Raw genomic sequence first — 13,706 nt, forward strand, 5'->3', positions numbered from 1 at the left:
CCACTATAAGAATAAATAAACTCAGAAAGGTTGTAGGATACAAAATCAATATACAGAAATCAATTGTGTTTCTATATACTTGCAATGAAAACTGACAAAGTTAAGAAAACAACTCCATTCAAAATTATCAGAAAGTATAAAATACTTGGGTATAAATTTTTAAAAAGAAGCATAAATCTTAAACTCTGTGTAAATGTATGCAAAAATTGTTGAAAAAAAGTAAAGACCTAAATAAATGAAATCCTGTGTTTTATGGATATGAAGACCGAACACTATTAAGATGGTAATGGTACTTAATCTGATCTACAGGTTCAAAGCAATCCCTATCATAATCCCAATTGACTTCTTTATACACATTGACAAGCTGTTAAAATTCACATGGAACTGCAAGGGGCCCAAAATAACCAAACAATCCTGAAAAAGTATAAACTAACAGAATTTATACTTCCAAATTTCAGAAGTCACTACAATGTAATAATCAAGATGGTGCTGTACTAGAAGGAAAGAATATCAATGGACTAGAATTGAGTCCAGAAATAAATCCATACATTTATGATCAACTGATTTTCAATAACAGTGTCTAGACCATTCAATGGGGGAAAAACAAATGGCTAGGACCACTGGATAGCCAGATGCAAAAGAATTAAGTTGGACCTTTACTTCATACCACACACAAAAGCTGACCTAAAAATGGATTAAAGGGGGGCGCCTGGGTGGCTCAGTGGGTTAAAGCCTCTGCCTTCGGCTCGGGTCATGATCCTGGGGTCCTGGGATCAAGTCCCACATCAGGCTCTCTGCTCCGCGGGGAGCCTGCTTCCTCCTCTCTCTCTGCCTGCCTCCTTGCCTAGTTGTGATTTCTCTCTGTCAAATAAATAAAATATTTAAAAAAAAAATTGGATTAAAGGCCAAGACTCTTAGAAGCAAACACAGAATTTTCATTATTTCAGGTTTGACAATGAACTCTTGGATATGATACCAAAAGCACAAGCAACAACAAAAACAACAAAAATTGACTGAACTTCACCAAAATTAAAACTCTTGTGCTTCATAGGGCATGATCCAAGAATGTGAAAGGCAACCCACAGAATGGGAGAAAATATTTGCCAATCATGTATCTGCTAAGTAAATTATATCCAGAATATATAAAGAACTCTTACGACTTAATAAACAGACTTTAAAAAAAATTTTTTTTAAAATAAGCAAAGGATCCAAATTGACAATTTCCCAAAGAATATATGCAAATTGCTTAAAGTATATAAAAAGATGCTAGATATCATTAGTCATCAGAGAAATTCCACTCAAAATCACAATAAAACACTATATCACAATAAAACACTATATTCCGACCACTAGAATGAGAATTGAAAGCTTGATAATACGGGTTGTCAAGAATGTGAAGAAACTGGAACTCTCATATGCTACTATGCGTAATAGTCCAGCTGCTATGAAAAACAGTCTGGGGGCGCCTGGGTGGCTCAGTGGGTTAAAAAGTCTCTCCCTTCGGCTCAGGTCATGATCCTAGGGCCCCCATATTGGGCGGGCTCTCTGCTCAGCAGGGAGCCTGCTTCCTCCTCTCTCTTTGCCTGCCTCTCTGCCTACTCGTGATATCTGTCTGTCAAATAAATATATAAAATCTTAAAAAAAAAAAAAAAGAAAGAAAGAAAACCAGTCTGGGGCTCTTCAAATGATTAAATATAGAGTGACTAAATGATCCGGCAATTCCACTCCTAGGCAAATACCCAAGAGAAATGAAAAGACATGTCCACACACAAACATGTACATGAATGTTGTATGTTCCTATGAACAGACGGATTGTTTGCTCGGTCTTCCCCAATTTCTAGATTGTGCCTGAGCAAAGTAGGAAGTTCTTTAGAAGAACCCCATCTACAACTGAGACATGTAACGAATGACTCCTCCCACTCTCACAATGTCCGCGTACAACTTTCCCAACCTATCTATTCCACATAATTGGAATTCTGCCTCTTTAATTCTGCATGCCCTGCTAAAACTGGTATCCCCAACCCCAAACTCCATCTTCCCTGGCTGGGCTCCTAACATCCTCCCAAACTTATGCCAATCCCATGGGCCAGCTCATGTATTCTTCCAAGTGTTAGATGAAGACCTATGAAGAAAAACAGGTTAAGAACTGCACTGTGATTACCAACTAAATGAACCTTGAGAGTCTAGGAGTCTTACATGCCTATGAAACTGAGTGTCTCCTAATTCCAAGGCACAAATATGCTACACCATTTCAGAGCTTTGTGGCTGCACAAGGACCTCTCTACCTGACACGCCCCGTATCTACTGCTCTGCATCACCTCCCTATTTATTCTTCCACTGTGAAGTGATTCAAGAATTAGTAGCTTCAGTCTCTGCTCTTCTGGGAAGTAGACCAATAGCTAAGAGCATATCTGGAACCAGCATGACTGAGCTCAAACTTCGCTTTACCACTTAAATGTATCACCTTGTCAAGTTTCTCAACCACTCTGCCTCAGTTTTCTCATCTAGTGAAAGGGGGTAATTCTTCTTCCCAGCGTTGTTACAAGGATTAAACGAAATCATATATAACATGTAATATGCTTCCCCAGCACTGGGTTATTACTTCTACCTCAGTCTATTGATGGTATCATATTTGTTTACCTGAATCTTCCCCTACCAGTCCCTGAGCCTCTCAAAAGTGTTAAGTTTATTATTTCTTTCATATTCATAGCATTTAATGCAATGCTAGGCAGTACATTAAGGGGTCAATGAGTGAATGAAAAATAAAATCTACTAGCCCAGCAAAGTCAATGATTATGGAAACCATGCTTTCAATATAAAAATCAGACCACATGGTTGATGAGTGTACTAGACCTGACTATCTAAGAGCAGCCCTGCTCTGGGAAATCCAGACTATCTGACTGCCAGAATGATCTAGAAAGAATCCAAATGCTCAGCAGTTAAATCAGTTACATAAATGATAGCATTAAAACACAGAGGACTGGGGCGCCTGAGTGGCTCAGTCCATCAAGCATCCGCCTTTGACTCAGGTCATGATCCCAGGGGTCCTGGGACTGAGCCCCACATCAGGTTTCCTGCTCAGCAGAGAGCCTGCTTCTCCCTCTCCTTCTCTCTCTCTCTCAAATAAATAAAATCTAAAAAACAAAACAAACAAACAAACAAAAAAACAAACAACAAGAAAACCAACCAGGATCTTATATAACCATAGTCATCTGCTGACACCTGAAAAAGTCTGGACAAAACACTAAGCAGAGAAACAGAGCAGAAGAATATGCATGAAAGGATTACAGAGCTGGTCAAAGAACGATAATCAAAGAGAACACACTTTATGTGTATCTAATATCACAGAAAGAAAGAATATTTCTATGTTTTAAATTTTGATTCTAAAGACAACTTTTTTAAAGATTTTATTTGTGGGGCGCCTGGGTGGCTCAGTGGGTTAAGCCTCTGCCTTCAGCTGAGGTCATGATCTCAGGGTCCTGGGATGGAGTCCCGCATCGGGCTCTCTGCTTGGCAAGGAGCCTGCTTCCTGCTCTCTCGCTCGCTCTCTCTCTCTGCCTGCCTCTCTGCCTGCTTGTGATCTCTGTCTGTCAAATGGATAATAAAATCTTTAAAAAAAAATTTTTTTTTGTTTATTTGACAGAGAGAAAGCACGTGCCCACAAGCAGGTGGAGCAGCAGGCAGAGGGAGAGGGACAGGGAGAAGCAGGCTCCCCACTGAGCAGAGTGACATGGGGCTCAATCCCAGGACACTGGGATCACGACCAGAGCCCAAGACAGGTGATCAGCGGACTGAGCCACCCAGGGGCCCCTAAAGACAACTTAATCCTAAAAGAAAATAATGCTTATAATGCCTTTACACAAGAAACAAGGTAAGTGGAATAGAGATTACAAAAGTTTTAATCCCTTACATAAGACTCAGTGAAAAGGATCACATTTCTCCATTACTATAACTCTGAATAGATAAGTTTCCTGATAAGAAAAAAAATCCAGATATGTCCCTTATTGTAATTCTCTTATTTCATAAGTAAACTTTTAAGGCCAGGCATCTGTTTTGGTCATGTCTGGGACAATCAACAGTTTGATTAAATTAACCTGTCAAAGTTCTTCCTAAGTATGTCTTCTCCTTTTGATACAATTAAAAAACAAAATCCAAATTGTATATATTTGTCCACAAAGAATAAAGGTCTTCAGCAAGTTTTTCATTCATTTCTCCCTGAAACAGTTCCTCTAGATAGTATACTTACTCAAAGAACAGATCCTATGCTTTTCACTTTAATCAGCTTATTTTATACATATGTACTCACACAGATAAATACACATCTACATATACACACCTATATACAAGCCAGAGGAAAATTAAGTAATGAACGCATCTTTTCAGTTATCTTCATATAAGTTAATAAAACAGGACCCCAATAATCTGGAGATGATGACTACTCTAACTTGATTCTCAAAAACCAAATATGTACTTCCATCCTTCTATGCCATCAACTTTCCCTAGATTAACATAGGAATGGGGGCACCTAGTTGGCTCAGTAGACTGACCATCCAATTCTTGATTTTGGCTCAGGTCATGATCTCAGGGTTGTGAGACTGAGCTCGAGTCGGGCTCCGTGCTGGGCATGGAGACTGCTTTAGATTTTCTCTCTCTAACGTCTCCCTCTGCCCTTCCCCCTGTTGTCTCTGAGCTCTCAAATAAATTAAAAAAAAAAAAAAGGAAAAAAAAGCAAAGGCATTATCCCTGAATATCACTTAACAAATAACTTTCCTTAAAAACACAATTCAACAGTCTAAACACAGTAAACTTAAAACCGGTTTCCAATTTTGAGTAAGAATTTATCCTCACCCACTTCATAAATACTCTTGCCCAAAGAGCAATCTGTCAACACACGTAGTTTAAATCATTAACTACAACAGCACCAAATCATTACTATAATCAGCATGTAAATTTCATGAAGGCGCTGATTGTGTCCTTTTAAGCACTTTAAACAACATCCAGTACAAGGAAGCTTATTAAACATTTATGATGTTTAATAAAAATAAAATGCCAAAACAAAAGTCTTTGTTATTCAGCTTGGCTGCCATGTATAATATAACCACTGATCAGTATCTATTTCTCCAAGAGCAATTATAAGAAATCGAAAACAAACCCCATTCAGATTAGAAATTCTGTCTCCTCTGTCCAAGAATACAGTTTCATTTTTGCATCAGAAAGAAACCAGCAGGCCTCCAGCAGAGAGCATGCAAAATGCAGATTGTTGTGGTGCCTAACCTAAGTATTTATGCATTGTTTATTACTATATTTCATGCACATTTTTGGAGATATTTGCCTTACCTTTCCCATTTTGCCACGTGGTATACCAAGATAAAGTCAGGAACGAAGTGATAAATGCTAAAACAGTAGCTACAGTTCCATTTCGGAGCCTCATCTCATTTCACCATCACACTGGTTCATATGTTTACGATGATAACCAAACTGTTCTCTTTCTAATCCTGAAGTCAACTGAATCCAGTACTCCTGGCTCTGGGCCAATAAAAACAATCAGTAAGAGAGGTTCATTTCAGATGCTCTGCAGAAGGAGCCCAGCAGCAACACCATTCATAATTGCAATTCTGGATTGTCTTCGCAGTCTTCATAGGCTGCTGTCTCAGGGTTCTTTCTTCCTGTTCAGGGGAAAAAGAGAAAGGAAAACTTGTTCAATGATGCAAAATACAACTTTCTTCATTTATCACTCACCATTATGAACAAACTTTTGGCTGGGCTAACCCCCAGCTACCAAGATTATACCCGCATCTAAACAATTCAAACATTCATATACTAGAATCATACAATGTTTCTCCTCCAGAAAAAGAGCTTCAAACTCTATTCCCTCCTCCTTGATTCGGTTTTGTTTGCAAAAGAAGAAAGTGATGGTTCATTATTTGAAGGGAGAGGTTGTGGTGCTCATTAAACAAATAGGAAGCCACAGATTTGAAGCTGATTAACTCTGAGGATCACACAACGGTTCCCACGTAACATAATCGTCATACTCCTCCCTTTTCCTCTTGCAGAATAATAGTCAATGTTTTGAAAACTTTAAGAAAAACTGGCAGACTACAACATACGAGCATCAAAAAACCTGGGCTCTAGCTCCAGCAACATCATTATATATAGGACTTCAGGTGTGCCCCCGATTTGGGCCTTGCAGTTTCGTCCATAAAACAAGCAAACCACCTGGCCTGGCTCCACTTCTAGGACACAAATAATGTTTATAAACAATAGAAAAGTCACAGTGATTATTGCCATTTATCATTATCATAAAAGAAATGTAGTTTTTCAGGTGAGTAACCTGCTCCCAAGGTGTCAACTGGAATACGAAAAGGCATTTAGGAAACGCAGCAACCCAACCAGAACACTGCAGGACCTAGGACCTCGCACTGCTTTCACTCAGAAAAACTGAACATCGAATTCAATCAAATCCTTATGGGTACTTAAGTATAGTCACCTAGCACTTAATAGGTTCTCCATAAATGTTAACTGTGTTAAAAAATAAAAGCAAACCAACCAACCAAACAAACAAAACTGCAGCCAGCCACGGGTTTGGTCTGCACTATGCATAGCCAGTCTTGTTCCCTGGGGGTATATCAGGCACTCCAAGATGTTCACGGATTCCCAGTGGCCTCAAAGGGACCACAAGAAGCACTTGGCAACATACCGAGACACACTCTACCGGGGTAAGTTAATGCACCTCCAAAAATGCCTCACAAGCCCCAGGGACAATTCCCTTGGCTACAAAGTATGGCTGACTAAAGTAGCCATTGGTAGGCAATTCAGAAACCACCCTGTCAGCTACAGTTGTAAAACTGAACACAGTGACTAGAAATCCCCTCTAGACCAAGGGATAGTACTGATGGTAACAATGACAGACTCTGCAAGACACTGAGTGTTTCCTATGCAACCACCTAATGCTTTAAATCTTCAACAAAACCCTAAGAGGCAGGCCTTTTCTTTAACTGAAGTATAATTGATACACAATGTCACATTAGTTTCAGGTAATGAGACAGGCATTATTAAACCAGAGAGGGAACACTGATCTGTAGGACTTCAAAGTTCAAGCGCTTACCTACTGCCCTTTGCCTTTCAAACTAGGCCACCTGTACCTTGTAAGTATGAAGAGAAGGGCAAGGGCCACTCCCAGTCTAGAAAACCTTCCTGAAGTATTAACTTCACCCAACAGTGTGTGAATTTCAAAAATTTTCTCTTCTATAATGAATATGTATTTATTAGGAAAAAAGCTGCAAAATTCATAGGAAATTTCTGAGTTTACGCCTAAGACTTTTAAAAAATTTTTTATTTTTTAAAGATTTTATTTATTTGACACAGAGATCACAAGTAGGCAGAAAGGCAGGCAGAGAGAGGGGGAAGCACTCCCTTCTGAGCAGAGAGCCAGATGTGGGGCTCGATCCCAGGACCCTGGGATGATGACCTGAGCCAAAGGCAGAGGCTTAACCCACTGAACCACCCAGGCACCCCATAAACCTAAGACTTTAAACAAATTTCTCACTTCCTGTAACCTCTGGCTAAGCACCCCTCCCCCACCACACACACACATCCAAGCATGCCTTCTAACTCTCCTTGGCCAACAGCTCTCACTATGGTATAATATTCTGGAATATTCTACTTCCTTGCTTCCTCTTACTATCTGAAAACAAGGAACTCCAAAGGTATTCTCAAAAGTTATCACTATTTTCTATAACCAAAGTTATTAATCTTCTATAGTTAAGACAAGTAAACATCAAACATGATGGTTTAGATTTTAAAATCTTTGTGGTGAAATCCTACAATTTGTACTAAATTCCTTAAAGTGCCTAATATATTGTCTTATATTAATAAGCACCCTAATAATGAGTTCTGATTATAAAAAGAGATGTGATAACTCAGTGAATTATATAATACAGAATTACAATCCTGGTGCAACATTATATAAAAATGCATATAACTTTCTGTTGCTACATACTTAGCTGCACCCTACTTCAGGAAGAATTTTGACCTAGTAAAAGATCTAAAAGTATACAGGTTATTAGAGTAAACATCCAATTAATAATTATGGGGAAGTAAAGAAGAAATCATAAAGGATATTTTAAAATAGTTTTATTAAATACAAAAAACGCCCATATGATAAAATTCAGTATTAATACGTAGAGACAATAAAAGTGAATGACTTCTAAAATCAAAGTAAGCTATAGATAGGCTATTAATAATATGTAAAGAATATACCAAATATGAAAAATTAGATCTAGGAAGCCATTAAGCTCTGGTTTGAAGAAGATACTTATCAATTCACTAACAAATAAGACCTGAAATTCTGCAGGAAAAATGAAGAGCATTTTACTCAGTAAGAATGAAGTTGTACATTTTAATTAGGGTTTCCAAACTAATCAAGTTTAACCACACAGTACAGCTGAAGACTCCAGACTAAAGCAAAACTAATGATCTCCATGCTCTTCAACCAGGGGAGGCAGTCAGGCTGGACAGCCAAGAGCCCTCTGGACTGACTGACTACCTAAAGCAAGAAACAAATTGTGTCATTATTTTTATCGGTATCCACATTTGCAAAAATTTCAACCTAACACCTTAATATTCTCAGATTATCAATTAATGTATCTAATGTATCTGAATCTTTAACAATAAAAAATGTGATAGCTAAAACTTTCAATCATCTTCTTCACCCTCCCAAAGACATACGGAACTTCAACTCAAGACCGCAGATTGAAAAACCTGTTTTATTTGACTGCCCTATTGTTTTATTATTGGATACAAAAACCTTTATTTAAAGTGTTTTCTGAAATACTCAATACATTTTATGGCTGAGAACACTTTGCTGAACACTTGGGATGTTCCCTCATTATCCCACAGACAGGACAGAGGTGCCTCAAGATTGAAAGGCAGAAGCATGAAATCCATGACGTAAGCTATATAACTTTATACAAATTATGTAAAAATTCATTTTAAATTTATCAAAGGATTAATACTTTTCATTAACACAGCTTACATAATTTCATCGTCCAGCACGTTTTTGGATTTACAAGTGTGGACTAAAGAAACCCATGCCACGATAAGCTGTTAATAAAACTATTTTTTTTAACATTCAGAAAACGAAAGATAAACCACAAAAGGCATTATCTGATTCTAAATTTAGGTTCTATATTCCACCAAACGACGCTATCATTATCTTTTATGAGAATTCGTCCGAGAGCGAAAGCAGAACAGCAAAATACATGGAAAGCATTAAAAACATACATTATGTCTGCTTATATTTCGCAATTCGGACTGTAAGCAAATAAACGGGCTCAGGAGAAACACACGCTGCGAGAAATAAAAGCGGGCGCGCAAGTGGTATGACTGCCAGGTCGTAAAACACGCCTCAGAGGTGTCACCTGGTACACTTTGTGTGCAATCACCCAGACCCAATCTAAGGGTCCCACTTGCAGCTTCTCCTTCAAGGCAACTGGGGCCTGGGGGGGATGGCGGTGCTCTTTCACACCGGACCCGCACACCTTCACTTTGTAAAAATATTCGCTACGACGGCTGCACACCGCCTCCGCCACGGCGGGAGCACCCCCTACCTCCATGCCCCGGACCTCCTGGCCCCCGCCCCACCTGCCCCCGGCCCCGTAAAGGCGCCCACCCTCGGGTCGGTGAGGGCCCTGGGGCGGCCCGGTCCCGCGGACAACTCTCTCTTCCTCCCAGTACCCCCTAAGCCCGCACTTTCCTCCACTTTGCCCCGAAGTCGACGAGCCCCGCCGCGCCGGGGAGCGCCGGGAAACGCACCAGGCGCCCTGCCGGCCACCGCGAGAGCGCGCGGCACCGAGGGGCTGTAGCGGCGGCGGCGGTGGCGCGGGGCTGACCCCACGACCAGGGCGCCCCGGCCCGCGCCCCGCCCCGAGGCCCAGCCAGCGCCCCGAGCCGGCCCCGCAGCAGCCGGAGGCGCGAGCTCCCGGTCGGGCCGCGGCGCGGGCGGCTCCGTTACCAGCAGGTGGATCTCCCGCGACCCCGGTGCCTCGGAGCCCAGCAGCCGGCACCGCCCCTCCATCCCGCGCCCTCCGCGCAGCCGCCCTGCGCCCCCACCTCGAGGCCGCCCGCGCGCCGCCGCCGGCTGCTAGCAGCGAGCCCCTCACCCGCCGCTGGCGCTGCCAGTTCTGCCGCGGCCGCCGCCGAGGCTGCTGTGGCTGCCGCTGCAGCCGCTGCCGAGGCCGGGTGCCCCGCCTCCCCAGCGCGACTCCGCCCCCGCCGCTGGAGCGCCGCGGCCGCCCCGCCCCCCGGCCCCGCCCGCGACCCCGCCAGCCATTGGCCGCCGGTGCTGCGCGCCCTCCACCGGGCGCCCCCGCGCGGCAGAGCCGCTCGCGTCAGTGGCCTGCCCGGCTGTCATTTAGGGGCGCCGACTCGCAGCCTACCTAACTCTCCTGAGATCCCATTCCTCCCCCCTGCATTTAATGTCACCGCGAGGTCTGGCTCTGCGTCTTGGTCTCCGGCCCCAGGTTCCGAGAGCTTGGCTTCTCCGCGCAGCCGCCCCTCCACCCCCCGCGCCCCGCCAAGCCACATCTGGCTTTAATCCTCCCCGGCGTGTGCAGAGGCAGCTCAGACTGCCAACGGAAGGCCCCAGGGAACCCTCGGCCTCAGCCTGGGCGCACGACCCGACCACCCTGGGCTTCCTCAATCGGAGCCCCTGGCCCCAGCTGCAAGTCCCATTCCTCAGTCATCCGGCCTGGGCAGCATTCCTGGCGACAGGTCCCGGGGGCAGGTCCCAGCGGCAGGTCAGGCTCTAAACCAACAATAGCTTCCGAGGCCCAGCAGTTCCAGGACCTCAGCGACTGTCTCTGACCTTCGCAGGATCCCCAGCGATAGGCATCCCTATCCCCAATTTACAGGGGCTCAGAAGGAAGGACTAGCATAAACATACGAAGAAAAAATACAAGGTTTAAAGGCAGATCGTTTGGGTGCCAAAGCCTTTGATTTTACCATTTCATCACATATCCTGCCCCTTTCTCCTGGGCCCCATGTTCTAAACTTTCACCATGTCAAGTTAACCAACGAGGTAATCATCTATAGAAAGCCTGAGTGGTCCACCTCTCTTTTGCTTAGTGTTCATATGTATTATGACTTGTGTTAATAGTAACTACCATTGAGCACATCATCTTTTGGTGATACCAAAGATGTCTTATTTTAACCATTACCATAATCCTCACAACAGCCCTCCAAGTTAATATTTACAGGGAACTACCGGCCAAAGATCAAGGGGACATCTTTCTTCCTGCCAAGCTCCCAAAGTAATAAATAGGTTCTTTTTAGAAATCCATAATCCAAAAATTCAAAACCCTTAAAGAGACAAACCTCAATCAGAATAGTTTCCCCCCCAGCGAAATTCCTTTCTTTTGTCTCAAGATAGCAGTAATTAATAATCAGCTATGACATGCATGGGTTTCTTAGTTCTTCCATGGTGATATTTCACTCCATGACTGTTGAGCTGTTTTTAAAGTCCAGGAAGACATACATGATTCTTTCCTCCCATGGTCCTCCCTCAATTCAGGAGGAGTAGACAAAAAGGCTCCTCCGTTACCCAGCACCATGAACATAACTTAGGCATGACAGCCACGACATCAAATGACAACTTTTCTCTCTGCCTTGGGGGCCAGAGAACCAGATTTCCTGTGTTCTATGACAAAGACATTTCCTTGTAGCAAGGTGACAATAAGATTTCCAGATGTAAGCATTAAAGACTGAAGCCATTCTAGGATACAGCCTTTGAGACACTGCTTGATACATGTTGCTGAAAATATCTTTTGGGAATGGAAAATCCTAGACCCTATTATACATTGCTCTTAATGACAGACAAGCCTTTTGCAAACAAAGAAAGCTCTGCTATTTGACAGATGATGGAGAAAGCCACCAAGCCATGCCCACAAGATTGGCCAAAAGACCAAGTACCTGGGTGGCTACTATTCTTATTTTACAGAGGAAGAAACTGAGGCTCTGAGAGATTAATTTAGCGCTGCAAATAGTAATTTAGGCAATGGGTAAATAACAGAACCACAATTCACATCCAGGTCTGTTTGATTCCAGAGCCCCTACATCATTCCGCCACACCAACTCTCTGCTTGAGTCTTCAGCAACTAACAAAATTTTGTTGAATGGATGAATATCAAAAAGATAGGTTTCACTCCACTTTCTCCATCTTTTTCCCTCTCACTAAGAGACAGAAATGAAAGCATTCACAAACATTCTGTAGAGGAATATGTCAGAGGAGAAAGAAAAGCCTGGAAGGCCAAGTTTCAATTGCAGACTCAATAGTCTTATTCAGGAAGATGGCAGGAACTCCCCCTGGACACTGGTTAGTGGCAAAACCTATAGCAAAAGATGGAAAGCAAGCAGAAAAAAACAACTGCCTCCTTTTGGGGCCTTTCTGATGATGTGTTGCTTCTCTGTCAGCAGAAGGGTAGGTTTGGGAAGAAATTTTGCCCTACAGTTAAAGTCATCACAAACCATTCACATTTTAGTTCAGGAAAATCTGGATTTCAGTTCATTGTCCTAAAAACCGGAATGGCATGGAATATGGGCCTCCAAAGCATAGGTCATAATTGGTTGCTCATTTGTTCTAACTTTGCAGAGCACAAGATCCTGGATTTTCCAACTACATCTGTGATATCTGTTTAATAAAGGCAGTCATACCAAGCCCCACTGAGTCCTTTTTTTTTTTTTTAAGATTTTATTTATTTATTTGACAGACAAAGATCACAAGTAGGCAGAGAAGCAGGCAGAGAGAGAGAGGGGAAGCAGGCTCCCCGCCAAGCAGAGAGCCCGATGCGGGGCTCGATCTCAGGACCCTGAGATCATGACCTGAGCTGAAGGCAAAGGCTTTAACCACTGAGCCACCCAGGCGCCCCCCCACTGAGTCCTCTTTTTTCTTATCTTTTCCATGATGATTCCCTCTTTTATTCCCTCTTTGTTGCTTCTCTACTGTGCACTTTCTTTTTGCCTTCTCCAGGCCTTTAGTTCAGAGTCAGTGGAAATAAGAGAAATGTTTAGGCAAGAAGTTCTGCCTGTAACTTCACCAACCTGGATTCTGTCCCTAGCATCTTTCCACATTTTCTGAGGGCCTAGGAGGTGCAGAGGCAGCCAGCATCTAACCACAGGGCCATCACACACTACTGGGAGAGGTAAGTAAGGAATTAAACCCCAAGATACTGCTACAAGTTCAAGGTACTAGGACAGAAGATAGGATGGGGCCACCAGTCAGATTCTCAGGACAGGGAAGGCTTCCTGGAGCCCGACATGGGAGCTAAAAGCAGAGTCCACACCAATAGTTAATCTTTTCCCTTTATTGCTTTGATAGGGCATAGTTATTGGTGGGGCCACACCTACAGTAATCAACTTCTAAGAAATGAAGCAAGTCATCTTTAGTTCTTTACAACTCTGGTCCCCTCCAATTGCATCATATATGAACGTTAATAATTGTTGTGGTTCTGGGGCACCTGGGTGGCTCAGATGGTTAAGCCTCTGCCTTTGGCTCAAATCACCATCCCAGCATCCTGGGACTGAGTCTGCCTTCTTCTGCCTGCCACTCCCCCTGCTTGTGCACTCTTGCACTTTCTCTCTCAAATAAATAAATAAAATCTTTTAAAAATAAATAAAAGTTGTGATTCTGGTTTGTTGGTGACTCGCTTAAA

The 13,706-nt window shown here is 42.8% G+C and overlaps 1 protein-coding gene across 4 annotated transcripts in view; it reads right to left on the bottom strand.

The window, feature by feature from the left end:
- MGAT4A (alpha-1,3-mannosyl-glycoprotein 4-beta-N-acetylglucosaminyltransferase A) overlaps positions 1 to 13,706 on the bottom strand; it is a 164,502-nt gene that overhangs the window by 115,457 nt on the left and 35,339 nt on the right. For 2 of the 4 annotated variants that reach the window (XM_045980144.1, XM_045980141.1), the window contains exon 2: positions 5,338 to 5,666. In XM_045980144.1, the coding sequence (XP_045836100.1) occupies positions 5,338 to 5,431 (94 nt within the window). In that variant the 5' untranslated portion in view covers positions 5,432 to 5,666. Of the gene's footprint in view, positions 1 to 5,337; positions 5,667 to 10,110; positions 10,246 to 13,706 lie in introns of those variants that run through there. The other 2 variants (XM_045980142.1, XM_045980143.1) reach the window with 2 other exon arrangements.

This window comes from Meles meles, chromosome 16 (genome assembly GCF_922984935.1).
Source record: "Meles meles chromosome 16, mMelMel3.1 paternal haplotype, whole genome shotgun sequence".
Taxonomy (NCBI): Eukaryota; Metazoa; Chordata; class Mammalia; order Carnivora; family Mustelidae; genus Meles; species Meles meles.